Consider the following 27853-nt stretch of genomic DNA (forward strand, 5'->3'; position numbering starts at 1 on the left):
TTAGGTAGGTAATTTTATTTTCATAGGCTATCGCTTTAATTGGACTCATTTGGAATTCCTTTAATTGGATTTGAGTGGATTATGATTGGATTACTATTAATTGACTGTAATTGACTTCAATTGCACTGTGTCTTTGAAGCCTTCAGATGACATTTGTTGTGATTTGGCACTAAAGAAAAAAAACTGAATTGAACTGAATTGAAGAGTGGAGGCATGGACGGTGGAATAAGAATTTAGACCGGATTGTTATGGTCACGTAGTAGATCTTTTTGAAGAAAGAATGTTAGTTTGCATGATGGGAGAGGCACTATGGTAGCTGTCCATACAAAGGATCAGTGTTGAATTTGACCAATGGTATATTGTATTTCATTTTAAATCAAGAAAATAAGCATTATGCAGAAATACTGTATATTAACATATTAATTCATTAATTAATTCATTTTCTATATCCACTTAATCCAACTCAGGGTTGGGGTTGGGGGGGGGGGGGGGGGGGGGGGCTATCCCAGCTGTCATTGGACAAGTTGAGTGTAAGTTGCTTTGGATAAAATGCCAAATGTATAAACATGAACATAAACACAAGAGGTAGAGTACAGGTCGCCAGTCCATCACTGGGCCACACAGAGACAAATGAGACAAACACCCATCCACACTCACTCATAGTGTCATTTAGAGACAGCAATTAACCCGACATGCATGTTTTTGGGTGGTGGGAGGAAGCCGGAGTACCTGGAGAGAACCCTTACAGAACATGCAAACTCCACACAGAAAGGACCCAGCAATGATTCAAACCAGTAACCTTCTTGCAGTGAGGCAACAGTATTATGTATAGTATAAATAATAAAGCCAAATAATTAGTTAAACTATAGTGAGATCAAGGGGTGAAGTAATTCACGATTGCATATGATTAGAACTTTGAATTGTAAGGTGGAGGACATTATGGCACATGCAATAATTGATTGTCTAAAGTACAACACAGAAATACAACCTTTAAGAGAAGGACAGGGGGAGTCAGAAGTACATTAAATAACCATGAAAATCCTTAGGAACTTGCCTAGTGGGTTTCTTAAAAAAATCCTTTAGTTTGATAGACAGTCTGTATTGTTAGATTGTAGGAACTGTTTCACAGTCCGGACCAGAAGGTGGCGATAATGCATCTTATACACTAGTTCCAACCGCATAAAGAAGAAGAAGGGATTCTTCTAAAAGCAGATGATTTCCGCTCTGGAATTGTCGGGTAGTATGAGTAACAGACCGGTTTGTGTATTGACGGAGACTGAGATGGAACGTCTCTGCACAAATTAAATCAGGTAAGAGATAATAGTAGTTTAGCGTAGCCTAAATGTTTATTTTGTTGTCGTTAAACACAAGAAAGTCTAACCGTACAATTAAAGCGAACCGGGCAAAACAGCGACGTTTCAGCATAATTAACATTGGATGTCGTCTGTATTTAGCAAGAGAAGCGAAAGAAACCCAGACACAGATTATTATTGAATGTACCAGTCCACCAAGCCCCTATAAAAATAATTAGTAACTAATTCTTCATCAATAAAACATTCAACTTAAGTTAGGAAGCACAATAAGACACATTAGCATTCTGAGTTACAGTATTTAAGCTCTACTGGAGTTCAGATCAACTGTGGTTATGGTTGAACCTGCGTCCACGTTAACTGGCGACCATCAGATAACAGCGTCGGTGGTTACTGGTAACTACGGCAGCCGTTAGACATGCCTGATCAATGCCGTATTGTGTGCGTTACATCAAAATCCCAACGTTTCAATACTTGATTGTAATGCGAAGTGTGGTCAGAGTGAGTAGTCACATTCAAGAACTATTCAGGTGCATCTGCATTGTTGCAGGTCAACAGGAACAGGACGAGTGGAAGAAGCTATCAGCACCATCTCCTGGTTGGCCTACTTTCATTAAATGTCCTAACTAATCTCCGTCGTATATTAAGTTTTGTTTAACTGAACATTTACCACGACTATTCAGAGTATCACCTGTGGGAGTCGTAATCGCGTTATAATGAAGAATACTGTTACCAGGTCTTGGAGAGTACAACCCGTTGTGTGTAAAGACTGAAGGAAGCAGCTAGATTAACTGCTGACCACTGAGGCATAAGCACACACAGGAAGGTTATGTCATGTAATGTAAGGTGTTCAGATTTCTGAAATGAAAATCGGGGACATTTTCATTGCGGGTGAAAAATCATTAAATATTATCATTATGAAATATGAAAACGGGGGCAAGTACTTTTTAATGTATTTTAACCAGCTTTTATTACACAAAAGTTGCAATCAAACAAATGGGTGACATCACCAACCATCCATCCATCCACTAGGAAGACAAAAATATCAATATAAGTTAGGATGGATTTTTTTGGTCAGACGTTTCTACTGACAACTGAATACTGAACTGATATTTATGAGACATGAGGTGGCAATCAAAAAAATGTGTGACATTACTGTGATCTCCTCATTCAGGAGCCTGGGTAGAATAAGAGCAGAGGAGAACATGAGAAAAACTGCAAGAACAGAGCCAATAGTAATGGTTTGTTTCTTAAAGAAATGACATCGGTTTTGGTGATATACTTTAGTCATTGTGCTCTTTTTTTTAATCTGCTCTATGTAATTGCCTCTGTTTGAAATGTGCTACATCAGAGGTTCCTAAACCTTTCAGACCATGTATCCCTATGTCTCATAGTAACAAAAGTTACTGATCAGGGGGACAGACTACATGCACAGTTCCAGTATAGAAATTGGGCTCATCTTTTATTTGTTTCTTCTTCTGTCTTCTCTCCTCTCTCTTTGTCTCTCATTCTCCCTCATTTCCCTCTCCTTACCTGACTTATTTCTCAGAAGAATGTATTTTCTTCTGGATGGCTCTGTCTTTGGCCAGCATCTCTATGAACTTCTCACAAGGGAGGTTGACGTTTGTCTTAACAATAAGAATGGCCTTGATGGAAGGAACAGAGAACCTATTTCTGCTCTCTGTCCATATATCATTCATTTGAGAGAACACCCTCTCTACTGGTGCATTACAACAGTGTAATTTTCTTTTTAATTCTTTTTTTGGGCTTTTATTGATAGGACAGGAAACAAGGGGCACTTCATTGAAAGAGCCATCTTCTCCTCTACTCTTCTTGCCTCTCCTTGTCTCTTTTCCCTTCTCCTTCAATGCTTTTCTTTTCTTTACCCTTCTTTCTTCTCTCCTTAGCTTCATTCTGTTGTTTACTTCCTTATTTCTGCCTTTCCACACTGTTCTCTTACTCTTTTCCTCTTCTCTCCTTCACTCTTTACTAGTGGGCGGCTGTAGCTCAGGAGGAAGAGCAGTCGCCCACCAATCGGAAGGTCGGTGGTTGGACTCTGGCTTCCCCAGGATACATGTTGAAGCGTCCTTGGGCAAGACACTGAACCCCACGTTGCCTCCTGATGTATCCATCGGGGTATGAATGTGTGTGAATGAATAGAAAAGCACGTAGTTATGTATCTTAAGACGTGCTGTATGAGTGGGTGACTGTGGCGTGTACTGTTAGAAGCGCTTTGACTAGAAAAGCGCTATACAAGTACAGTCCATTTACCATTTACTATCACTCTCCTATACTTGTCTTCTCCCTAATCTACAACAGAGCAACATAGAGATAATATTGTCATCTCATGGTAATCTAATATAACAAGTTACACCACAGTGCATGTAGTCAGGATTGGTTGGCTTTGCTTTCTCCAAATATAGTTTATCCACAAGGCTCTTATATGCTTTGAGGCCGAACAACAGAACTTTTCCACGCAAAGCTGGCTTCATCTAACTAGCTGAGTGGATGTAAGGCACAGAGATAGAGGCTTAGCAGAAGAGGTGGAGTGAACTTAACAAGTAATGTTTTGAAATGAAAATCAGTCGAGCTCCTTAGTCGAAGTTTCAGTCGAAACTTTTAAACAAAGGGGCACTAAAAAATGGCCATGGTTTTGTTTTTAGTGAGTTTTACACTTGATGGTGACTTCAAATATCCCAATATATGCTCCAAACAACAGAAAAGAGATTTTTCTGAAATATGTCACTTTTTAAAAACATTTTATGTACATTTTAAAGGTTAAAACTTATTTTTAGTGGAGTGGGACTTGGTTCATATGTGTAGTTCATGAGATTTCACAGTAATTTTGTTGGTTTAAATACAATAGCATTGCTCTCAGAAGTCACGTTCATAATATTATTGTTACAGAAATTCTGCTTAAAAAAAACATTGATGGCTCTAAAGGATCGTAGAGCTCAAATAAGTTTCTATTTATCATACAGCAAATTAAATAACATTTCAAAATTAGTTGAAGAGGCCCTGTCAGTGTTAGAAAAATTCACTCCCAGACAACGGCATGAAACCAAGAAATCCCTCAGAGGCCTCAGTATTTTACTTGCAAGGGGAGAACAACACACAAACCTTCTCTCTGCAGATTCACAAGAGTTCTCCAACGAGTGGTTGCCTCCCTTTACCTTTTATTTGGTGACACACACACATACATACATACAATCCTCTATGTGCCCAGGTCTGGTATATCTCCTGAGTTTGGAGGCATCTCCTTATTTGGGGAGCTATAAAGATAACGATCAGTGGGGAGACAACATTCCTTCACTCTCCTTGAGAAGTTTTGAAATGAAATGGCCTCTCTGGCCGTGACATTTATATAATGATAATAAGCAAACTTTTCTGACATTTCCCTCCTGTTTATCATTAATAAATGTCAACCTTCACGTTAGTATCTTACAAGTCCTTATATCTTTCTGTAAGAACATAATTTGTATGACAACTTTATCAATTTACACTGGAAAGGTTCTTCATTTTATTTCGTCTAAACACAATTATTGTCAGTTTCTTGGCCATAGTGTGACATTGGATATAGGTCCGGATGATATTCTTCATCTAGTTCATCCTCCTCGAGAAGCAGTGCTCTGAACTTAGAAGGGCATCCCTCTATGGTGTGGACCACCAAGCTGGTGCATAGAAAACGGAAACAATACACACAACAACACACTACCAATATTGCAGTAAGTGCTGCTACAGTCATCATAAGTGATAGAATCATGTTAGACCATATAGAAGTGTCAACTCCTGAGTGTTCCTTCAATTCTTCAGCCATGGTTCTCAATTTGGACAACACTTTTGTTAAAGATCCGTCTGGTGCTGTGTTCTTAGGTATCAGACGTTAGAACACACTCCTCCTTTTTCAGCCAGGAAAGAAGGACACAGACAGTTGAAAAGTCATAGATTCTCCTGGTGACACACATTCCATTTAGTTCCAAAGGTTTACACCTTCCCTGCTTCAAAACTTCCTTTGCTGCTTAACAGGGCCCTGATGGACCCGTTTTGTTTTTTTTTCAATCTCTCGTAGGTCTCCCAACCTAAAATAGGCAGAACCACAAAGAGACTTATGACCAGTCCTGCTGCCAACAACCACTTTTAACCTTTGAAATAATTTATTTTCTTCTCCTCTCTTCTCTGGTGCTCTCTGCCCCTTGCCCTGCTAAGTGCTAGAGAGATATCCCTGCTTCACCAGCATTGAGTTTACCAGGATCTATACACCTGGTCCACTTTGTAGCTGGACTTCCCTCTCTAGCAATCAGGGGAAGGCAAGGAGCACCTCTTACAATGGCTCTTATGTATCCAAGTATCACGTCCCTTGACCTTGACAGCGGTTGAGGTGTTTGGATCTGGAATGGGCCTTCCCAGCTCGGTTTGTTCCACACCTTCCTCTTTATCACCTTCGTGAAGACCCAGTCTCCGATGTTAAGCTCTGCTCCAACCTGTAATGGCAAAGTCTCATTCGGAACATTATTATATTGACTTATATCTTCCGTTTCGAACTTCCTTTTCAGATAACTTGCTAGAGTGTTGTTGGGGAAATTTAGTAACGCACAGTCAGTTATTTTCTTCTGAGGAGATAAGAGGCTTTAATAATAATATCTTGAAAGAGAGAACAACACAGTACAGAATACAGAGTTGCTCTGCCCACTGAGGCAAAAACACACAGTTATATTGCCCTCTTATCACGCCATCTCTCTTTGGGTATAGTTGATTGTTCTTCTATCTTTCCTCCCCAACCATCAGTTGAGGTTACCCAGACACAGTCGTAAATACCAGCCTCAGCCTTGTCCCCTTTAAAGTGCAGCTATCTCATTATAACAAGCCCACCATTGTAAAGAGGAATTAAACGGGGCAGGGTGGTACCTTGCAGCTCAGTCATTTGCAGTTCATGCACAGTAACACTCAATACAATGCATATAAGAATTAAATTTCCATTACAGTGTCGTCATCCTCATACTGGTGGCATTTAGCTAGGTCTGGGATAGAATTTGGTCTTCCATACATTATTTCGAGTTAAAGATTTACCTTGTGTGGGAGTTATCCTCATGCTTAGCTGAACTAAGTGTATGCAATCAGGCCAGTTTCTCCCTGTTTCTTCCATTTCTTTCCTCAGTTTCAGCTTAATTCTTCCATTAGTTCTTTCCACTAGCCCTGCACTCTGGGGGTGATAACCACAACGGTTTTTCAAGTTTATGCAGAAGTGGTCTCCTATGTTTGGGATCACTTCATTGATCACTTCAAAATGACTTCCATTATCACTCCTGATAATCTGTGGAATCCCAAAAGTAGGTATTGTTCTTTTGCATAAGGCTGTTGCTACTGTCAGGGCATCTGCTGAATGACATGGAAATATCTCTACCCATTTAGAAAATGCATCAATTATTACCAAACAGTACTTCTGGTTGTTACATTTGTTTAGTTCCATAAAATCCATGTGTATTTCTTGGAAGGGATACTCTGGTTTAGGAAACTCTTCGTGGTCTCATCTTTCCCTGTGGATTGTTCTATGCAAATCTGACATTGTGCACAATTTTTATTTTTTTATTAAGTAGTAAAATAATGTATATAATGTTCTATTATACTGTTAATCCCTCCTGTTGACACATGGCAAGGCCCATGTGCCACAATTGCTGCCCATTTATACATGGATTTTAGCAAGATTGGTTTTCCAAACGGTTAGGTGTAGATGTTATCTTTCAAAATTGCTCCTTTGTTGCACCACATAGTTCTTTTGCTGTCTGGTGCTTGTTGTTGCATATCTTTTAAAACATAATTTTCCATAGTCATAGTTAAAACATGTGACATTGCAGCTTCTTTTGCAGCTTTATCTACAAAATCTTTTCCTTTGCTTACAAACTCTGTTCCTTTTGTGTGTGTGCTGCACATTTGCAGACCAGTCTGTGGTTACTGCATAACCCATGCGATTTTTTTTTTTTTCCTTTTTTGTCAATTTTAGCTGACCCGTCTACAAACAAAACTTCTCCTCCTTTTAAAGCCACATCTGTTAGGTCAGGTCTAGGTTTGTAAACCTTTTCTGCCTCTGCTACTGCTTGTACACAGTGGGGTGTGGCGGCTGCCACAGAATCCAGTCTTTTGGAGAAATAAGCTTCCGGCTTACTTTTAGTTCCATATTTTTGTTTCCTGTGTCTGCTAAATAATGTAGCAGCGCTATGGTGTCTTGTTTGCATTTCTGTTGTGACTTTCCTGCCACTAGGTTGTCATCCACATACGACAGTATCTGGCTACCTTGGGACATGACGAATTCGGTTAAGCAATTTGCTACAGCTTCTGCAAAAATAGTTGGACTTTCTGCATACCCCTGGGGCAGCCTCGTAAAAGTGTTTCTTTTCCCTTCAAAAGTGAATGCAAACCAATACTGAGAGTCTGGATGAATTGGGATGGAGAAGAAAGCGTTACTCAAATCTATAACATAGAAATGAGTTGACTCTGGTCACAGCTGGTTTAACACAGTGTGTGGGTCCGGAGCATTAGGGGATCTGACTATCACAGACTCATTTACTGGCCTCATATCCTGTACCATCCTCCATCCTGTAGATGGGGGCGCTTTCTTTACTGGAAAAATAGCTGTGTTAACTGGGGAGTCTGAGAAGGGTCTAATAATTCCTTTACTACGTAAATCTGTAATCACAGGACGTATACCTTCGATTGCATCAGGCTTCAGGGGATATTGTCGTGCTTTAGGCCTGTGTTCTGTCTTTGGCCTAATAATAACAGGCTCCACACCATTCATCAGTCCCACATCAGCGTTGCCCTGGGACCATAGTTTGGGTGGCAGTGATTCTAAAGCCTGATCTTGTTCTGCAGTGAGGCTCATAGTTCATGCAGACCCGTTCCTCCAAATGTGTTTGTGGGGATGTTACTACCCAGTTTAACAGTTTCCTATGACACTGTGTTGAGGGGCTGAACTGCCAGCCTTTCTGCTCATCAGGTCTCCAGTCTGTGACGCCTTTGACATATAATGCCAATTAGTTCAAATGTTTCCGGTCTGTCCAGCCATTTATGGCCATGGACACATGTGGAATATTCCCCTATTGCACCAATTTGTTCATTTCGGGGGTAAGAGTACATAAACAAAAACAGTTGTCTTCTTTCCAATAACATGCAGTAAGAACAACTCTTTGTGGGTCTGATCGATGAAAGGCCTTGTCAAATGCATAGTCTGGACCAGTGGTTTTCTTAAACCTCACTGTAACATGATAACCACCTGGGGGAGAGGTGCTCTTTGGGCAACGAGTGACTTCAGCTGTCAGATCAGCCAGCTGCTTTGCAGTGCCTGCTACATCGACAGTTGGTAAGTCTAAGGACCATTGAAAGTGTGGTTCCCCAGAGCCTTGTATAATATGGGTCTCTGCGTATTGACGTGCCACCATTCCCCCATTTTCTCCTGGGTATATGCCAATTTTAATTTTTGCCATAAAGTCTTGTCCTCGTAGATTAAAGGGGCAAGCTGGGGAGAGAACCACTTGTCCCCAGGAACTTACACCTTGTTCTGGAAATTCAATCTTTATTTTGGTGGACATAGGTTTCTTTTGCACCTCTCCATCTGCTGATCTTACAAAAATGCTATCTTTAGATGTGGGGAACTTGTGGCAATCATCTCTCATCACAGTGCGGCACGCTCCTGATTCACATAAAAACAAATATGGTCTTCCTTGGACCAGTAAAGTAATTTGGTATGCGGGTATCTGCACATGCTATCAGCCATTGTGCAGATACCCGCTAAATCCAACATTTCATCCACGACTTGTGGTTCTTCCTCTCCATTTTCTGTACTCGGCTGCTCTCTCTATCTAGTCACTTCTGTTTCCCCTTTTTCAGGACAGTTTCTGCTAAAATGTCCTAACTTGCCACACAGCCAACATTCTATATCTGAAAGTTTTCCCCTTCCTCTGGGGAAGCCTCTACCTCTCCCTCTGGAGAAATTTCGACCTCTTCCTCGTCCTCTGTTGTCTCAGCTTGGACCTTCCATATAAATCACATCTGCATCTCCTCCCCCATAATCATCACAGCTGTCTGCCACAAACGCATCAGCTTTCTTTTCTCTATTCTTTTTTTTTTTCTGTGTCACTTTTTCTGCATGTATGACCTGATCCATAAATTGAGGAAGAGTGGATGGAGTGAATTTGGGAAGGTGTCACTGGAGTCAGTGACTCCCCTCCCCCTGCTTCCTCCACAGAGAGTATGGCAGGGCAAAAGCACCAGAAACGGAGGGGGTTGTTTTATTATCTTTAGAATGGATAACAGTCTTCAACTACTTCAACATTCAGTAACTTTTATTGACACCGTTAGGTTTCTGTTACTCTGCTGCTTCAACAAAACTCTGTTCCAATCTTTTTTCCTTTCTCTCACACACACACTCAAAACAGCGCCTCTCACCCTTTCACGCACACACTTAAAACACAAAATACAATAGACATACAAACAATAGATACCCTTAGGCAGGGACTCTAGCCCCCCTTACTTTTGGCAGGGACTTTCAACCCTCCTTCCTTTTTCTAAGGTTGGGACTTAAACCCACCTTACTTTGGCAGGGACTTTCAACCCTCCTTCCTTTTTCTAAGGTTGGGACTTAAACCCACTTTACTTTGGCAGGGACTTTCAACCCTCCTTCCTTTTTCTAAGGTTGGGACTTAAACCCACCTTACTTTGGCAGGGACTTTCAACCCTCCTTCCTTTTTCTAAGGTTGGGACTTAAACCCACCTTACTTTGGCAGGGACTTTCAACCCTCCTTCCTTTTTCTAAGGTTGGGACTTAAACCCACCTTACTTTGGCAGGGACTTTCAACCCTCCTTCCTTTTTCTAAGGTTGGGACTTAAACCCACCGTACTTTTGGCAGGGACTTTCAACCCTCCTTCCTTTTTCTAAGGTTGGGACTTAAACCCACTTTACTTTGGCAGGGACTTTCAACCCTCCTTCCTTTTTCTAAGGTTGGGACTTAAACCCACCTTACTTTGGCAGGGACTTTCAACCCTCCTTCCTTTTTCTAAGGTTGGGACTTAAACCCACCTTACTTTGGCAGGGACTTTCAACCCTCCTTCCTTTTTCTAAGGTTGGGACTTAAACCCACCTTACTTTGGCAGGGACTTTCAACCCTCCTTCCTTTTTCTAAGGTTGGGACTTAAACCCACCGTACTTTTGGCAGGGACTTTCAACCCTCCTTCCTTTTTCTAAGGTTGGGACTTAAACCCACCTTACTTTGGCAGGGACTTTCAACCCTCCTTCCTTTTTCTAAGGTTGGGACTTAAACCCACCGTACTTTTGGCAGGGACTTTAAACCCTCCTTCCTTTTTCTAAGGTTGGGACTTAAACCCACCTTACTTTGGCAGGGACTTTCAACCCTCCTTCCTTTTTCTAAGGTTGGGACTTAAACCCACCTTACTTTGGCAGGGACTTTCAACCCTCCTTCCTTTTTCTAAGGTTGGGACTTAAACCCACCTTACTTTGGCAGGGACTTTCAACCCTCCTTCCTTTTTCTAAGGTTGGGACTTAAACCCACCGTACTTTGGCAGGGACTTTCAATTCAATTCAATTTTATTTATATAGCGCCAGATTACAACAATTGTCATCTCAAGGCACTTAAGTAATATAGTCCAATTCAAGCCAATTGGAATTCAATTCATTGTAATCATGATCCAATTCATTCTTATAGAGCCAATTCAAAAAATTTATATCCTAGCTAAGGAAACTAACAGATTGCACCGAAACGTGTCTTCAGTCCAATCTCCCGTCCTGAGCGTGCCTGTGGCAACTGTGGAAAGGAACGACTCCCTTTTAACAGGAAGAAACCTCTGGCAGAACCAGACTCAGGAAGGGTGGCCATCCGCCTCGACCAGCTGGGGTTTGAGAAGACAGAAAAGAGGGAAAAGAGGGGGGAAAAACACCATAACGCCATTCAAAGGATATCTGTTGGAACAGGGAAACATAGGTTAATAATCACAATAATGTCACATGTACATAAAATCAATTGTGAAATTAATCAGGGGGAAAAAGAGAGCAAAGTGAGGAAAGGTGTGACAGATGAGGTCCCCCAGCAGTCTAAGCCTATAGCAGCTTAACTATGGGATGTTTCAGGATTACCTGAGCCATCTCTAACTATAAGCTTTATCGAAAAGAAAAGTTTTAAGCCTAATCTTAAAAGTGGAAAGGGTGTCTGCTTCCCGGACATTTACTGGCAGCTTATTCCACAAGAGAGGGGCCTGATAACTGAAGGCTCTACCTCCCATTCTACTTTTAGAAACTCTGGGAACAACAAGTAAACCTGCAGTTTGGGAGCGAAGTGCTCTGTTAGGAAAATACCTTACAATGAGATCTTTAAGATATGATGGAGCTCGGTCATTAAGAACTTTATAAGTGAGAAGAAGAATCTTAAATTCTATTCTGAATTTAACAGGGAGCCAATGAAGAGAAGCTAAAACTGGAGAAACATGATCTCTCCTGTTAGTTCTCATCAGAACTCTGGCTGCAGCATTTTGGATCAGCTGGAGGCTTTTCAGAGAATATGTGGGACAGCCCAATAATAAGGAATTACAGTAGTCCAATCTTGAAGTAACAAATGCATGGACTAGTTTCTCTGCATCACCCTGAGACAGGATGTTCCTGATTTTAGCAATATTACGAAGGTGAAAGAAGGCAGTCCTAGAAACCAGTTTTATATGTGCGTCAAATGATAAATTCTGGTCAAAAATAACTCCAAGGTTCCTCACTGTAGAACTAGAAGCCAAGGAAATACCATCTAGAGTAACTATATAACTAGACAATTTCTAACTGAAGCGCTCAGGTCCAAAGAGAACAACTTCAGTTTTGTCTGAATTTAAAAGCAGACAGTTCTGAGTCATCCAGGTCTTTATGTCTTTAAGACAGGCTTGTAGTCTGACCAACCTGTAGGTTTCATCTGGTTTCATAGATAAGTACAGCTGAGTATCATCAGCATAACAATGGAAATTTATGCCATGCTGTCTGATAATGTTACCTAATGGAAGCATGTATAAAGTAAAAAGAATCGGTCCAAGCACAGAACCCTGAGGAACTCCATGACTTACTCCAACGTGTGAGGAAGATTCTTCATTTACAAGAACAAACTGGAATCTATCAGATAAATATGACTTAAACCAGCCTAATGCAGTTCCTTTAATCCCAATAACATGTTCAAGTCTCTGTAACAGAATGCTGTGATCGATCGTATCAAATGCAGCACTGAGATCCAACAGGACAAGCACAGAAACAAGTCCGCTATCAGAAGCTAACAGGAGATCATTGGTAACTTTCACCAGTGCCGTTTCTGTACTATGATGCACTCTGAATCCTGACTGAAACTCTTCAAACAGATTATTTCTATGTAAATGATCACAAAGTTGAGCTGCAACTATTTTTTCAAGAACTTTGGACAAAAAAGGGAGATTGGATATAGGTCGATAATTAGCCAACACTTCTGAATCAAGAGTAGGTTTTTTAAGTAAAGGTTTAATTACAGCAACCTTAAAAGTCTGAGGTACATATCCTATCAACAAAGACCGATTGATCAAATCCAAAATGGAAGTGTCAATTAAGGGGAAAACCTCCTTGAACAGTCTGGTTGGGATTGGGTCTAACATACAAGTTGATGGTTTAGAAGAGACTATTGCTGTTGTTAGCTCAGAAAGATCAACTGGACAGAAGCTGTCTAAATACAATTCAGGTTCGAAAGATACTTCTAAAGCTGCTCTACTTGATGATACATCAGTGATAATAATGGGAAGGATTCCATTAATCTTCTCTCTGATAGAAACAATTTTATTGATGAAGAATCTGATGAAATCATCACTGCTGAGAGTTAAAGGAATACATGGCTCAACAGAGCTCGGACTCTTTGTCAGCCTGGCAACAGTGCTGAAAAGAAACCTGGGATTATTCTTATTCTCTTCTATCAATAATGAGTAATAAGCAGTTCTAGCTTTACGAAGTGCTTTCTTATACGTTATTAAACTATCTTTCCAGACTAATTGAGACTCTTCTAAATTAGAGGAACGCCACTGTCTTTCTAGCTTTCTTGCAGTCTGCTTTAAAGCAGCTGTGAATTATACCAAGGAGCCAACCTCTTCTGACTGATTACCTTCCTTTTCAGAGGGGCAACATTGTCCAGTGTTGTACGCATTGAAGCTATAGTGCTGTCAACAAGAGAGTCAAGTTCTACAGGAGTAAAATTTAGGTAGCCGTCCTCTGTCATATCTGCACATGGCAGTGAGGAAAAGGATGATGAAATCAACTCTTTAAATCTGGTTACAGCATTCTCTGATAGACACCTTCTATATGTAGAATTCTTCTCAGAAACCGTGTAGTCAAGTAATGTAAATTCAAAAGTTATTAAAAAATGGTCAGACAAGACAGAGTTATGAGGGAACACTGTTAACTGTTCACTCTCAATGCCATAAGTCAGCACAAGGTCAATGGTATGATTAAGGCAGTGAGTAGGTCTGTGAACACTTTGAGAAAATCCAATGGAGTCTAATACAGAATTAAAGTTAATATTTAGGCTGTCATTTTCAACATCTACATGAATATTAAAGTCACCCACTACAATGACTTTATCTGTACTCAGCACTAACTGGGATAAAAACTCTGAGAATTCAGACAGAAACTCAGAATAAGGGCCAGGTGGACGATACACAACAACAAACACAAGAGGTTTTTGTGATTTCCACTTTGGGTGGGAAAAACTGAGAATCAGAGATTCAAAAGAGCTAAAACTAATATTGGGTCTAGGACTGATTAGTAACCCTGATCTGAAGATAGCTGCCACTCCTCCTCCTCTGCCTGTGGTTCTAGGAACATGAACATTTAAATAGTCAGAGGGAGTTGATTCATTAATGCTAACATGATCCTCCTGCTGCAGCCAGGTTTCTGTAAGACAAAATATATCAATATGATTATCACAGATCAAATCATTCACTAACAGAGACTTCAAAGGGAGAGATCTAATATTCAGCAAACCACATTTAATAGTTTGATGTTTTTGTTCAGTTAAAGTTTTTGTTTTAATTTTTTTTTGCACAAGAGGATTTGCTCCTTTTGTGTTTTTTGATTGAGGGGGGGGCAGCATCAGGTGGGTAGCCGCAGTTTCAACCCTCCTTCCTTTTTCTAAGGTTGGGACTTAAACCCACCTTACTTTGGCAGGGACTTTCAACCCTCCTTCCTTTTTCTAAGGTTGGGACTTAAACCCACCTTACTTTGGCAGGGACTTTCAACCCTCCTTCCTTTTTCTAAGGTTGGGACTTAAACCCACCTTACTTTGGCAGGGACTTTCAACCCTCCTTCCTTTTTCTAAGGTTGGGACTTAAACCCACCTTACTTTTGGCAGGGACTTTCAACCCTCCTTCCTTTTTCTAAGGTTGGGACTTAAACCCACCTTACTTTGGCAGGGACTTTCAACCCTCCTTCCTTTTTCTAAGGTTGGGACTTAAACCCACCGTACTTTTGGCAGGGACTTTCAACCCTCCTTCCTTTTTCTAAGGTTGGGACTTAAACCCACCTTACTTTGGCAGGGACTTTCAACCCTCCTTACTTTTTCTAAGGTTGGGACTTAAACCCACCTTACTTTGGCAGGGACTTTCAACCCTCCTTCCTTTTTCTAAGGTTGGGACTTAAACCCACCTTACTTTTGGCAGGGACTTTCAACCCTCCTTCCTTTTTCTAAGGTTGGGACTTAAACCCACCTTACTTTGGCAGGGACTTTCAACCCTCCTTCCTTTTTCTAAGGTTGGGACTTAAACCCACCGTACTTTTGGCAGGGACTTTCAACCCTCCTTCCTTTTTCTAAGGTTGGGACTTAAACCCACCTTACTTTGGCAGGGACTTTCAACCCTCCTTACTTTTTCTAAGGTTGGGACTTAAACCCACCGTACTTTTGGCAGGGACTTTCAACCCTCCTTCCTTTTTCTAAGGTTGGGACTTAAACCCACCTTACTTTGGCAGGGACTTTCAACCCTCCTTCCTTTTTCTAAGGTTGGGACTTAAACCCACCTTACTTTGGCAGGGACTTTCAACCCTCCTTCCTTTTTCTAAGGTTGGGACTTAAACCCACCGTACTTTTGGCAGGGACTTTCAACCCTCCTTCCTTTTTCTAAGGTTGGGACTTAAACCCACCTTACTTTGGCAGGGACTTTCAACCCTCCTTCCTTTTTCTAAGGTTGGGACTTAAACCCACCTTACTTTGGCAGGGACTTTCAACCCTCCTTCCTTTTTCTAAGGTTGGGACTTAAACCCACCGTACTTTTGGCAGGGACTTTCAACCCTCCTTCCTTTTTCTAAGGTTGGGACTTAAACCCACCTTACTTTGGCAGGGACTTTCAACCCTCCTTCCTTTTTCTAAGGTTGGGACTTAAACCCACCGTACTTTTGGCAGGGACTTTCAACCCTCCTTCCTTTTTCTAAGGTTGGGACTTAAACCCACCTTACTTTGGCAGGGACTTTCAACCCTCCTTCCTTTTTCTAAGGTTGGGACTTAAACCCACCGTACTTTTGGCAGGGACTTTCAACCCTCCTTCCTTTTTCTAAGGTTGGGACTTAAACCCACCGTACTTTGGCAGGGACTTTCAACCCTCCTTCCTTTTTCTAAGGTTGGGACTTAAACCCACTTTACTTTGGCAGGGACTTTCAACCCTCCTTCCTTTTTCTAAGGTTGGGACTTAAACCCACCTTACTTTGGCAGGGACTTTCAACCCTCCTTCCTTTTTCTAAGGTTGGGACTTAAACCCACTTTACTTTGGCAGGGACTTTCAACCCTCCTTCCTTTTTCTAACTCAGTTGCAACATTAAATATCAAAAGATATTACTCACAATTGAGCTGTTCCTTTTTTTTTCCTGGTCTCATCCACTGTCCGTCATAAAACTGCGCTTGGATGCCGTCATTCGTGAGGAGTTTCCCGGAAAGGGCCTTCTCTTTGTGAACGGAGAATTTTAGCCTCGTGCGTCTTTCCTCCGACCTAGTCGGGCTGTGCACAATCTACAGAGTTTCGGCCGTCCTGGTAAAAACCCTCATACGAAATGTTGGCATCCGGCTCGGAGGACCAAAAATGTTAGAAAAATTCACTCCCAGACAACGGCATGAAACCAAGAAATCCCTCAGAGGCCTCAGTATTTAACTTGCAAGGGGAGAACAACACACAAACCTTCTCTCTGCAGCTTCACAAGAGTTATCCAACGAGTGGTTGCCTCCCTTGCTCTTTTATTTGGTGACACACACACACATACAATCCTCTATGTGCTTTCATGTGCCCAGGTCTGGTATATCAGTTATATCTGGCATATTAGTTGCGTGCATGTGTAGTAATGTTTAAGGTGTAATTAAAAGTGATGGGAGAGGAGAGGGACACAACCCACACCTGGAAGGCACCCGACCCAGTGGCCATTACCCCAGGACCCCCCGGTGAACCCACCCTACGCCGCAAGACAGCTTCATCCGCAAGCCTCCAAAAAACTGCCAACCAGGCCAGATATATAGCTCCCCTCACAATGATCAACCCGCTCCCAAATCCCGAGAGACCACCAGAACCCCGACGCCACAAGGCTCTAGCACATATCTAACCGCGCTGAACAGCAGGGTAGCAACCCACCGCACTCACTAATCACAAAGGGGACCAAGGAGAGTGAAATTCAGCCAATTGATTTTTTGTGGAGGCAGACATTGTTTCCATGCTAATATGATCTGAAAGACTATTTCTAAACTAGTTAATACACAGATTGTTCTTCACTTTCCAGTTCATGAGAATAGTTTTCTCTGCAATACATAACACTGTGAGGACTACGTATGCTGAGTTAATTTCCATGTTGATGTCATCTAAGTCGCCTATTATGCACAGTGTGGGCCATGAAGGAATACTACACTTGAGTCATCAACTATGTTGATAGGTCCTCACAAGCCTCAAGCCAGAACTTCTGTACAGGCGCACAAAACCAAAAAGCATGTACATAATTAGGTGTGTTATCTGTGCAATGTGTGCAAATGTTAGTGTGTAAGACCCATTCTGAACAACATTGTCCTGTTTAGTATGTTCTGTGAAGAATTGTATATATTTTTTATTTTTCTCATTCTGATCTCTTGAAGGTGTGTTTTGAAGAGCCACAATAACTCCGGTGCTTTTATGGCTCATTGTCAAAAGCCAGTGAGGGGTCCAAAAGGGAGCAGAGTATGTCACCATGGTAAATGGACTCTTTGCCTATTTTTACTCAAGTGAGGGGGGGGCACATGCTCACTGTAGATACTTTGGTTGGTTGGTGCCACAAGAGTGGGCACAGCCAATATTTTCTTTACAAAAGCACACATTTACCCACCATGACATCTTACATGGAGGCTCTGCAACTGACAGCAACAACTGGTGGACAAAAAGACTACTTTTTATTTGTTGTCAAGACCGCTGTCATCCGCTATCTATTCTGTTCTGTGGGGCTGATGTCCACAAGTCAATAAAAATACAAAACAAACCTTATCATAGAAAACCATTATCTGAAACGGATTTCACACAGTATGTAGGTTACAGTATAATGCCATGACTTCATGTTGTGACACATCTGTCGCCTGGAGGGTCAAAGTATTCTTTACGGGTTGACACTCCAAACGCTTACATGTGCAGTTGTTAAGCTATAGTTACAGTGCAACTGTGCCTTTTATTTGAAACGCAGCCCACTAGCACAGAAGCTGAAGCGCAATAATCAAGTTTTCGACATCCAAGTATAGCCAGATTGAGTTCACATATGTTGTCTTTAAATAACTTGAATGGTAATTTTTGTTAGATATTGCAGTGTTTACAAAATCATTAATTGACGCCTGTAGCTATCTGACAAAAGAAACAAAAATATTTTAATTCAAGCAACTTTATTGGGAAATTAGGCTGTATTAATGTCCACTTATTACAATACAATGTTTGGTTCTTGTAGTGAGTGTACACAATTTAAAAAATGTTACTTTTATTGTTTCAAGTAGTGTTAAGTTTTTTTTTTTTTTTTTCTATTTTCCTCCTGCTCTTGAATAAATGCTGTTTCTTTTGCATGTTGAGCCTTCGGACATTCTTTGGAACATCGTGTTGCGTTCAGTCAAGACCAAGGCTGTCTGGAAAGGGCGACGCTAAACACCACTCTATCTCTGAAGACAGAGCTTCAGTCACTACAGGTTCACACTGTTTATTCATATGTTGTCACTAAGGCCCAACCCTATTTCCTTTCAATTGTATCCCACTCTGCCATACCCCTACCGGTTTGCTGGAATAATGTGCCCCTTATTTTTGAAGATTGAGGAAGTTATTTGCCATTATCCTTTGTTTTATTGGGGCCATTTGGCTTTTGAAAGTACTGAACTCCTTGATTTTAAAAAAAGAAATGGGGCACTTGCAGCTGCAAGACAGGAGTAAGGCCCCATTCTAGGTACGAGGGGTGAACGTGTTTGAGCACCTTCTGGTTCTAAGTCATTGACGGCTTTGCTTTGCGGTAAGACGTATTGCATCACTTCCTGTTGCTTTGTGTGTGTGCACTGTGACAGTTCTCGCTCTCCTTGAACTACTAATAATCACCTTATTTCTCCCTATAATTTACACATCTTGCATAGTTAACTCTATCCCATACTTGTTATATTCTAACGCTCACTCTTACAGATCTTTAGTCTTTATTTTTCACTTTTTAGCGGTGTATCTGGTTCTCTAGCTTAGCATGGCTACCAGTTCTCTTCCTCTATCTCCTGCTTTCACCTGCTCCGTGTGTCAGATGTTTAGTTACTCCTCTGCCTCCTTTAGTGGTAATGGTACATGTAACAAATGTAGTCTTTTTGTAGTTTTGGAGGCAAGGCTTTCTGAATTGGAAACTCGGCTCTGCACTGTTGAAAACCACCCGATAGCGAGCCAGGCCCCTTTAGTCAGTGCGGAGCCACCTAGCGTAGCTTGCTCTGTTAGTCGTCCCCGAGCAGATCCCGAGCAGCCGGGACTTAAGAGTGGCTGGGTGACTGTCAGGAAGAGGAGTCATAGTCCTATAGTCAAGCCCGTGGTTCACCATCAACCTGTCCACGTTTCTAATAGATTTTCCCCACTCAGCGACACACCCGCTGAGGAGAAAACCCTGGTAATTGGCAGCTCTATAGTCAGAAACGTGGCATTAGAGACACCAGCGACCATAGTCAAATGCATTCCAGGGGCCAGAGCGGGCGACATAGAATCCTATTTAAAACTGCTGGCTAAGGATAAACGTAAATACGGTAAAATAGTTATTCACGTCGGCGGTAATGACACCCGGTTACGCCAATCGGAGGTCACTAAAATTAATGTTGCATCGGTGTGTAATTTTGCCAAAACAATGTCGGACTCCGTAGTTTTCTCTGGACCCCTGCCAAATCTGACCAGTGATGACATGTTTAGCCGCATGTCCTCATTCAATCGCTGGTTGTCTAGATGGTGTCCAGCAAACAACGTGGGCTACATAGATAATTGGCAATCTTTCTGGAGAAAACCTGGTCTGATGAGGAGAGACGGCATCCATCCCACTTTGGAAGGAGCGGCTCTCATTTCTAGAAATATGGACGAATTTATTAGTCATCCAAAAACATGACATCCCAGGGTTGAGACCAGGATGCAGAGTTGTAGTCTTACACACTTCTCTGCGGCTTCCCACCTGATGCTGCCCCCCCCCTCAATCAAAAAACACAAAAGGAGCAAATCCTCTTGTGCAAAAAAAATTTAAAACAAAAACTTTAACTGAACAAAAACATCAAACTATTAAATGTGGTTTGCTGAATATTAGATCTCTCCCTTTGAAGTCTCTGTTAGTGAATGATTTGATTTGTGATCATCATATTGATATATTTTGTCTTACAGAAACCTGGCTGCAGCAGGAGGATCATGTTAGCATTAATGAATCAACTCCCTCTGACTATTTAAATGTTCATGTTCCTAGAACCACAGGTAGAGGAGGAGGAGTGGCAGCTATCTTCAGATCAGGGTTACTAATCAGTCCTAGACCCAAGATTAGTTTTAGCTCTTTTGAATCTCTGATTCTCAGTTTTTCCCACCCAAAGTGGAAATCACAAAAATCTCTTGTGTTTGTTGTTGTGTATCGTCCACCTGGCCCTTATTCTGAGTTTCTATCTGAATTCTCAGAGTTTTTATCCCAGTTAGTGCTGAGTTCAGATAAAGGCATTGTAGTGGGTGACTTTAATATTCATGTAGATGTTGAAAATGACGGCCGAAATATTAACTTTAATTCTATATTAGACTCTATTGGATTTTCTCAAAGTGTTCACAGACCTACTCACTGCCTTAATCATACCCTTGACCTTGTGCTGACTTATGGCATTGAGAGTGAACAGTTAACAGTGTTCCCTCATAACCCTGTCTTGTCTGACCATTTTTTAATAACTTTTGAATTTACATTACTTGACTACACGGTTTCTGAGAAGAATTCTACATATAGAAGGTGTCTGTCAGAGAATGCTGTAACCAGATTTAAAGAGTTGATTTCATCATCCTTTTCTTCACTGCCATGTGCAGATATGACACAGGATGGCTACCTAAATTTTACTCCAGTAGAACTTGACTCTCTTGTTGACAGCACTACAGCTTCAATGCGTACAACACTGGACAATGTTGCCCCTCTGAAAAGGAAGGTAATCAGTCAGAAGAGGTTGGCTCCTTGGTATAATTCACAGTTGCGTGCTTTAAAGCAGACTGCAAGAAAGCTGGAGAGACAGTGGCGTTCCTCTAATTTAGAAGAGTCTCAATTAGTCTGGAAAGATAGTTTAATAACGTATAAGAAAGCACTTCGTAAAGCTAGAACTGCGTATTATTCATTATTGATAGAAGAGAATAAGAATAATCCCAGGTTTCTTTTCAGCACTGTTGCCAGACTGACAAAGACTCCGAGCTCTGTTGAGCCATGTATTCCTTTAACTCTCAGCAGTGATGATTTCATGAGATTCTTCATCAATAAAATTGTTTCTATCAGAGAGAAGATTAATGGAATCCTTCCCATTATTATCACTGATGGATCATCAAGTAGAGCAGCTTTAGAAGTATCTTTCGAACCTGAATTGTATTTAGACAGCTTCTGTCCAGTTGATCTTTCTGAGCTAACAACAGCAATAGTCTCTTCTAAACCATCAACTTGTATGTTAGACCCAATCCCAACCAGACTGTTCAAGGAGGTTTTCCCCTTAATTGACACTTCCATATTGGATTTGATCAATCGGTCTTTGTTGATAGGATATGTACCTCAGACTTTTAAGGTTGCTGTAATTAAACCTTTACTTAAAAAACCTACTCTTGATTCAGAAGTGTTGGCTAATTATCGACCTATATCCAATCTCCCTTTTTTGTCCAAAGTTCTTGAAAAAATAGTTGCAGTTCAACTTTGTGATCATTTACATAGAAATAATCTGTTTGAAGAGTTTCAGTCAGGATTCAGAGTGCATCATAGCACAGAAACGGCACTGGTGAAAGTTACCAATGATCTCCTGTTAGCTTCTGATAGCGGACTTGTTTCTGTGCTTGTCCTGTTGGATCTCAGTGCTGCATTTGATACGATCGATCACAGCATTCTGTTACAGAGACTTGAACATGTTATTGGGATTAAAGGAACTGCATTAGGCTGGTTTAAGTCATATTTATCTGATAGATTCCAGTTTGTTCTTGTAAATGAGGAATCTTCCTCACACGTTGGAGTAAGTCATGGAGTTCCTCAGGGTTCTGTGCTTGGACCAATTATTTTTACTTTATACATGCTTCCATTAGGTAACATTATCAGACAGCATGGCATAAATTTCCATTGTTATGCTGATGATACTCAGCTGTACTTATCTATGAAACCAGATGAAACCTACAGGTTGGTCAGGCTACAAGCCTGTCTTAAAGACATAAAGACCTGGATGACTCAGAACTGTCTGCTTTTAAATTCAGACAAAACTGAAGTTGTTCTCTTTGGACCTGAGCGCTTCAGGGAGAAATTGTCTAGTTATATAGTTACTCTAGATGGTATTTCCTTGGCTTCTAGTTCTACAGTGAGGAACCTTGGAGTTATTTTTGACCAGAATTTATCATTTGACGCACATATAAAACTGGTTTCTAGGACTGCCTTCTTTCACCTTCGTAATATTGCCAAAATCAGGAACATCCTGTCTCAAGGTGATGCAGAGAAACTAGTTCATGCATTTGTTACTTCAAGATTGGACTACTGTAATTCCTTATTATTGGGCTGTCCCACATATTCTCTGAAAAGCCTCCAGCTGATCCAAAATGCTGCAGCCAGAGTTCTGATGAGAACTAACAGGAGAGATCATGTTTCTCCAGTTTTAGCTTCTCTTCATTGGCTCCCTGTTAAATTCAGAATAGAATTTAAGATTCTTCTCCTCACATATAAAGCTCTTACTGACCGAACTCCATCATATCTTAAAGATCTCATTGTACAATATTTTCCTAACAGAGCACTTCGCTCCCAAACTGCAGGTTTACTTGTTGTTCCCAGAGTTTCTAAAAGTAGAATGGGAGGTAGAGCCTTCAGTTATCAGGCCCCTCTCTTGTGGAATAAGCTGCCAGTAAATGTCCGGGAAGCAGACACCCTTTCCACTTTTAAGATTAGGCTTAAAACTTTTCTTTTCGATAAAGCTTATAGTTAGGGATGGCTCAGGTAATCCTGAAACATCCCATAGTTAAGCTGCTATAGGCTTAGACTGCTGGGGGACCTCATCTGTCACACCTTTCCTCACTTTGCTCTCTTTTTCCCCCTGTTTAATTTCAAAATTGATTTTATGTACATGTGACATTATTGTGGTTATTAACCTATGTTTCCCTGTTCCAACAGATATCCTTTGAATGGCGTTATGGTGTTTTTCCCCCCTCTTTTCCCTCTTTTCTGTCTTCTCAAACCCCAGCTGGTCGAGGCGGATGGCCACCCTTCCTGAGTCTGGTTCTGCCAGAGGTTTCTTCCTGTTAAAAGGGAGTCGTTCCTTTCCACAGTTGCCACAGGCACGCTCAGGACGGGAGATTGGACTGAAGACACATTTCGGTGCAATCTGTTGGTTTCCTTAGCTAGGATATTAATTTTTTAATTAGCTCTATATGAATTAATTGGATTATGATTACAATGAATTGAATTCCAATTGGCTTGAATTGGACTATATTACTTAAGTGCCTTGAGATGACAATTGTTGTAATCTGGCGCTATATAAATAAATAAATTGAAATTGAATTGAATTGAATTAGGATTTGGCTCAAATGATGGCTAAGCTGGTTACCACAATTAGTTGTCTCTTATCTTGCAGGGGGCAGAGTTTAACTCCAAAAAAGCCATTGAGGAGATTCTACAGAAGTCAGAGAGGACCAAAAGTTTGATCGGGGCCAGGGCTACTGAAGGTAATATGGTCATTGTTTCATTGTTTCATGTTAAAATCTGATTTTGTCCATTGTGAGGTAAATCTTATAAGCAACACGCAACTCCAATCTAAGCGAAGAGCTGAGATTACAGTAGAGTTAATTTGTGATTTGGCCTTTGTAGAGAACCACAGGGGACTTGATGATCTGATGTTTCTGTCTTGATAATCTTCCCTCCAAAAGATGAACTTGTCCTCTGGTACAATTTTATCTCTGTTTCATTTGGGTTTGGTTTCTTTCTTTTTTTTTAATTGACAAAGCCTTAATCTCATAAACTCACCACTCACCCCCTTGTGGGCAGTTACCCCTTTTCAAGCATGGGTCCTCAACCAGAGGCCTGGGAGCTTGAGTGTTTTACGTGGTATCTCGCTGTTACTAGGACTGCACTCTTCTGAACAGAGATCTTTGATATCGTTTCTGGGATCTGTTGGAGCCATTCTCCCAGTTTGATGAGTCTAACGTCCCTCAGTGCTCCAGTGGTACCGCTGGCACCACTGTATCCCAAACCTTCCACATCTTTTCAACTTGCTTTTTTTCCCTTGGTCTTTTCCAATCTTCTCTAGTTCCTTCTTCTTGATGTTGTCACTAAAGATTGTTCATCGCTATTGCCCTCTTTCGTAGTTTGTTGATCACCACAATTTTGATTGGTTAACCCAGTTCATCAGTCTAGTTAACCTCAGCCTGTCCCACAGTCCTAACATGGGTTGAAAGAATTAAAACTGCAAGTCTTGTCATCTGTATCTGCCCATAGATTGAAACTCATAGTTCTTTTGCTCACTCCACACTTTAAGCTCTTACATAAATTTGTTAAAGAAACAAGCATTCAGACCCTCCTCTGACATGACAGTCATAAGTTAATAATCAGGATATGTTGGAAATATTAGACAGATCTCCTTGTGACATGAAATTGTATTGGAGTTTATAAGGTAAATGGAACAGAAAAATACTTTATACATCCCCCGTGGAGAAAATTCAAATTGTCACATAGCTCAATTAAAATATTTACAGTGATTGTATATTAGAACAATAATAATAAATAAAGATATTAAAAAATAATTAAAATTAAAGCTGCAAGCAGCCATGAACGGGCCCTCGCACGTACACACTTTGAGGTATGCACTAAACTCCGTCCAATGCGCACCGCACAGCACAGCTGTCCGTCAAGTGTAGAGCAGGATGTGAAAATCCCAGCCAGGCGTAAATGTAAAATGATGTAAAATGACTTTTTTTGCCACCAATAGGTGGCACTATAAGTGTATGTTTGGGCATATCTATGCATTCTGGGTGGAGCCCAAGTGCAGTGTATGAAGTTTGGTGAAGATCGGACAATGTATGCAGAAGTTATAAGCTTATTTGTGTTTGATGGCGAGTAGTGGCCAGTCATCGAACTTTAAGGTTTTGCCTCGGCCACACCCTTTAAGGTTTGTGAAAGTTTTGTAGAGCTTTTAGTCCACCATGACTAAAGAGTAACATGGCCAAGTTTGAAGCCTGTAACATGAAATGTGTAGGAGTTCGATCATATGTGAGGTGTGGAAATGGGGAAAAAATGGCGCCGAAATGCATGTTCCACTCAAAATGGCTGACTTCCTGTGAACCTGGCACCATGGTGTCCATAGGCCTTTTTTGTGCGTCTGGGCATGACGAAGGTGTGTACCGAGTTTCGTCAGGGTACGGCAAAATGACTCAATTCGTGAGGCGTAATTGCAATGTTGTAGGTGGCGCTACAGAGCCATTTTGCAACGCCAATGTTCGCAAACGCCCAATTGCGCCATTTCCCCCCACGACTGGCGTCCCTGGCAAGTTTTGTGAGTTTTCGGGCAACTAGCGCAAATAATAACTTCAGATACAATAGGGCTTTGCTGCCTTGCAGCTCGGGCCATAATAAATAAATGTAAGAAGAACATGTCAGCAGTCACTGTTTATGTTTATGCATTTAGCAGACGCTTTTATCCAAAGCGACTTAAATTGGTAGGCAATCAGGGTAAGGGGGTCTTGTCTGAGGACTCCTACTGGAGGTAGTGCCTTCCATGCAGGGGATTTGAACCCTTGTCACTCACATGAAAGGTGGCAATCTCACCACCTAAAAAGCCTTATGGCTGTTGGGACAAAGGACCTCCTGAACCTCTCAGTCCTGCAGCGCAGTGAGATGAGGCTCTCACTGCAGCTGCTCCTCTGTCCTGCCAGGATGCTGTGGAGAGGATGTTTATTGTTCTCCAAAACAGAATATGATTTCCTCCTCATCCACTACTTCACCACAGTTCTGAGAGGGTCTAGCTCCCTGCCTATCACAGAACTGGCCATTTTCACCAGTTTGTCCAGGCACAGTTTTTGTCTGTAGTGCAACTCCCCCAGCAGACAACAGCACAGAACAGAGCACTCTCAATGACAGTGTGATAAAACATGCACTGTGTATGAAATCTATGAAAGGAGTGCTGTGTATTTTATATACCACTATCGCAATTGCTTCCTTCAATATTTGAAGGAATAACAAGTTTGCTGACTCGACCACAAACTTTAAACATATGACAATCATAAAGGCAACAACTAGCATAATTAGGTTTAGTTATAATTATTCAATGAACAGTCAACGTGAAGAATTGACTCCCAGAAACGACATGCTTTAAAATATTTCAGTTTAGCCTACAAAAAAATACCAAACTACTGTTTTACTTTAAAGGATGGTATTGATATTAAGGGATTTGTTTTCGGACTTTTTGGAAAAAACAATAAAACCAAAAAAAGTAGTATTTTATTTATTTCGGTTCTTTGTTTTGTTTTTTAACCAAGTGATTTATCAATAATCCAAACAAGGTGGGGAAAAAAGCATAATGTTGCATTAAAATTGATTTTAGCTGTACTACTGCTCGTAGTGAGATTTTAGTTAGGACCTTGAATGTGTAATTGTGTACTTTCATTACATCTTAATTGTTTGATTTAGAATTTCACACTGATGAACAGAAGGGGAACTAAAAGAAAGAAAACAATACTGAGGGCACTGTATTTGTAGATCTTAGTTGTTTCTTCCAGAATAGGTGGCGCTGATATTCTTTAGCCTCCAACCTCCCTCCTTCTACTTAGTGTTCAGTCTTGGGTGAGACTTGGACCCTCCATGAATTGTGAGGAGCTATCTTGTCAGGATATCAGTGGCCTTTATCTTCTCCTTTGGCCAGTTTAATTTATGATTTGGGTATCCTAAAACTGGCAGGGCCCAGGTGTTGAGAACCAGCTACTTTGTTCTTCCCATTCAGCTGACTCTTCAGGACCTGCAGCCATCTTTGCTGTCTCTTCATAGTTACCATTTGCCTATGGGACCTCTAAGTATCTGTCGCTGCCCTGAATATCTGCTATCTTGCCTTCTGGTATTTCTGCCTCTTCAGTCGTGATCATACTTTGAGATCTGTTGTTTTAGGCAGATCACAATGTTATTTGTATTTTATTTAGGTTTTCACATTTCATTTTAAGTTTCTCTCTCTCTCTCTCTCTCTCTGTGCAGTAGTGAACGTTTCACCCTCTCAGCTTCTCTTCACCTCATTGGTCAGTATCAGTGTGCCAGAGGATCAGCTGATCAGCCAAGCGCTGCAGGACAAGCTCCTGCTGACACCAACATCCTGTGGCCCTGACATCAAGATGAGAGAGGCCCCCTCCCTCCTTTTTTTAAGGATCTCTGACCTGCTCAGAGAAAAGCCCCTCCCACAAGAGGAGGAGCCAGTCACCTCTAAACTTTCCCCAACAGCTTGTCCTGCCTTTTCCACCTTTGACCTGTACAGACGACGGAGGTGCTGGGACAGTTTCTGTTGAATAATAAATGTATTTTATTTTCTGTAATTTAGTTTTCTAGCACAGCTTTTTGAAGTACGTGATTTGTGTTCTTGTTGTCCAGTTAGTTCTTTGCACTCTGGAACAACTTTATTAGTCAAAATCTACAAAATATGTTCAAGAGTTGAAACTCAACATGACAAATCTAAGAATTCACATGAACAAAGGCTCCTTTTGAGAATGTTTTTTTTTTTATATAAGAAGCAGCAATTGTTTTCATTGTTGGACTGGTTCATTTTCTTTGTTTTTATATTAAAAAAATAAACGTTTAATTTTACTGTGTCCATTTT

At 41.1% G+C, this 27853-nt stretch overlaps 2 protein-coding genes across 2 annotated transcripts in view; both read left to right on the forward strand.

Annotated features, from left to right (window-relative positions):
- Nucleotides 1-27853, forward strand: part of scaf1 (SR-related CTD-associated factor 1) — a 101069-nt gene that overhangs the window by 69713 nt on the left and 3503 nt on the right. The window lies entirely within an intron of this gene.
- ppp1r35 (protein phosphatase 1, regulatory subunit 35) lies at nt 1221-27759 on the forward strand. The gene is made up of 5 exons (XM_072369318.1): nt 1221-1310; nt 17453-17547; nt 18402-18514; nt 23639-23729; nt 27241-27759. The coding sequence occupies exons 2-5, from the start codon at nt 17490-17492 to the stop codon at nt 27543-27545; spliced, it is 567 nt and encodes a 188-aa protein (XP_072225419.1). The 5' UTR covers nt 1221-1310; nt 17453-17489; the 3' UTR covers nt 27546-27759.

The sequence above is a fragment of the Leuresthes tenuis genome, unplaced genomic scaffold (genome assembly GCF_036924035.1).
Source record: "Leuresthes tenuis unplaced genomic scaffold, fLeuTen1.0.hap1 SCAF_17, whole genome shotgun sequence".
Taxonomy (NCBI): Eukaryota; Metazoa; Chordata; class Actinopteri; order Atheriniformes; family Atherinopsidae; genus Leuresthes; species Leuresthes tenuis.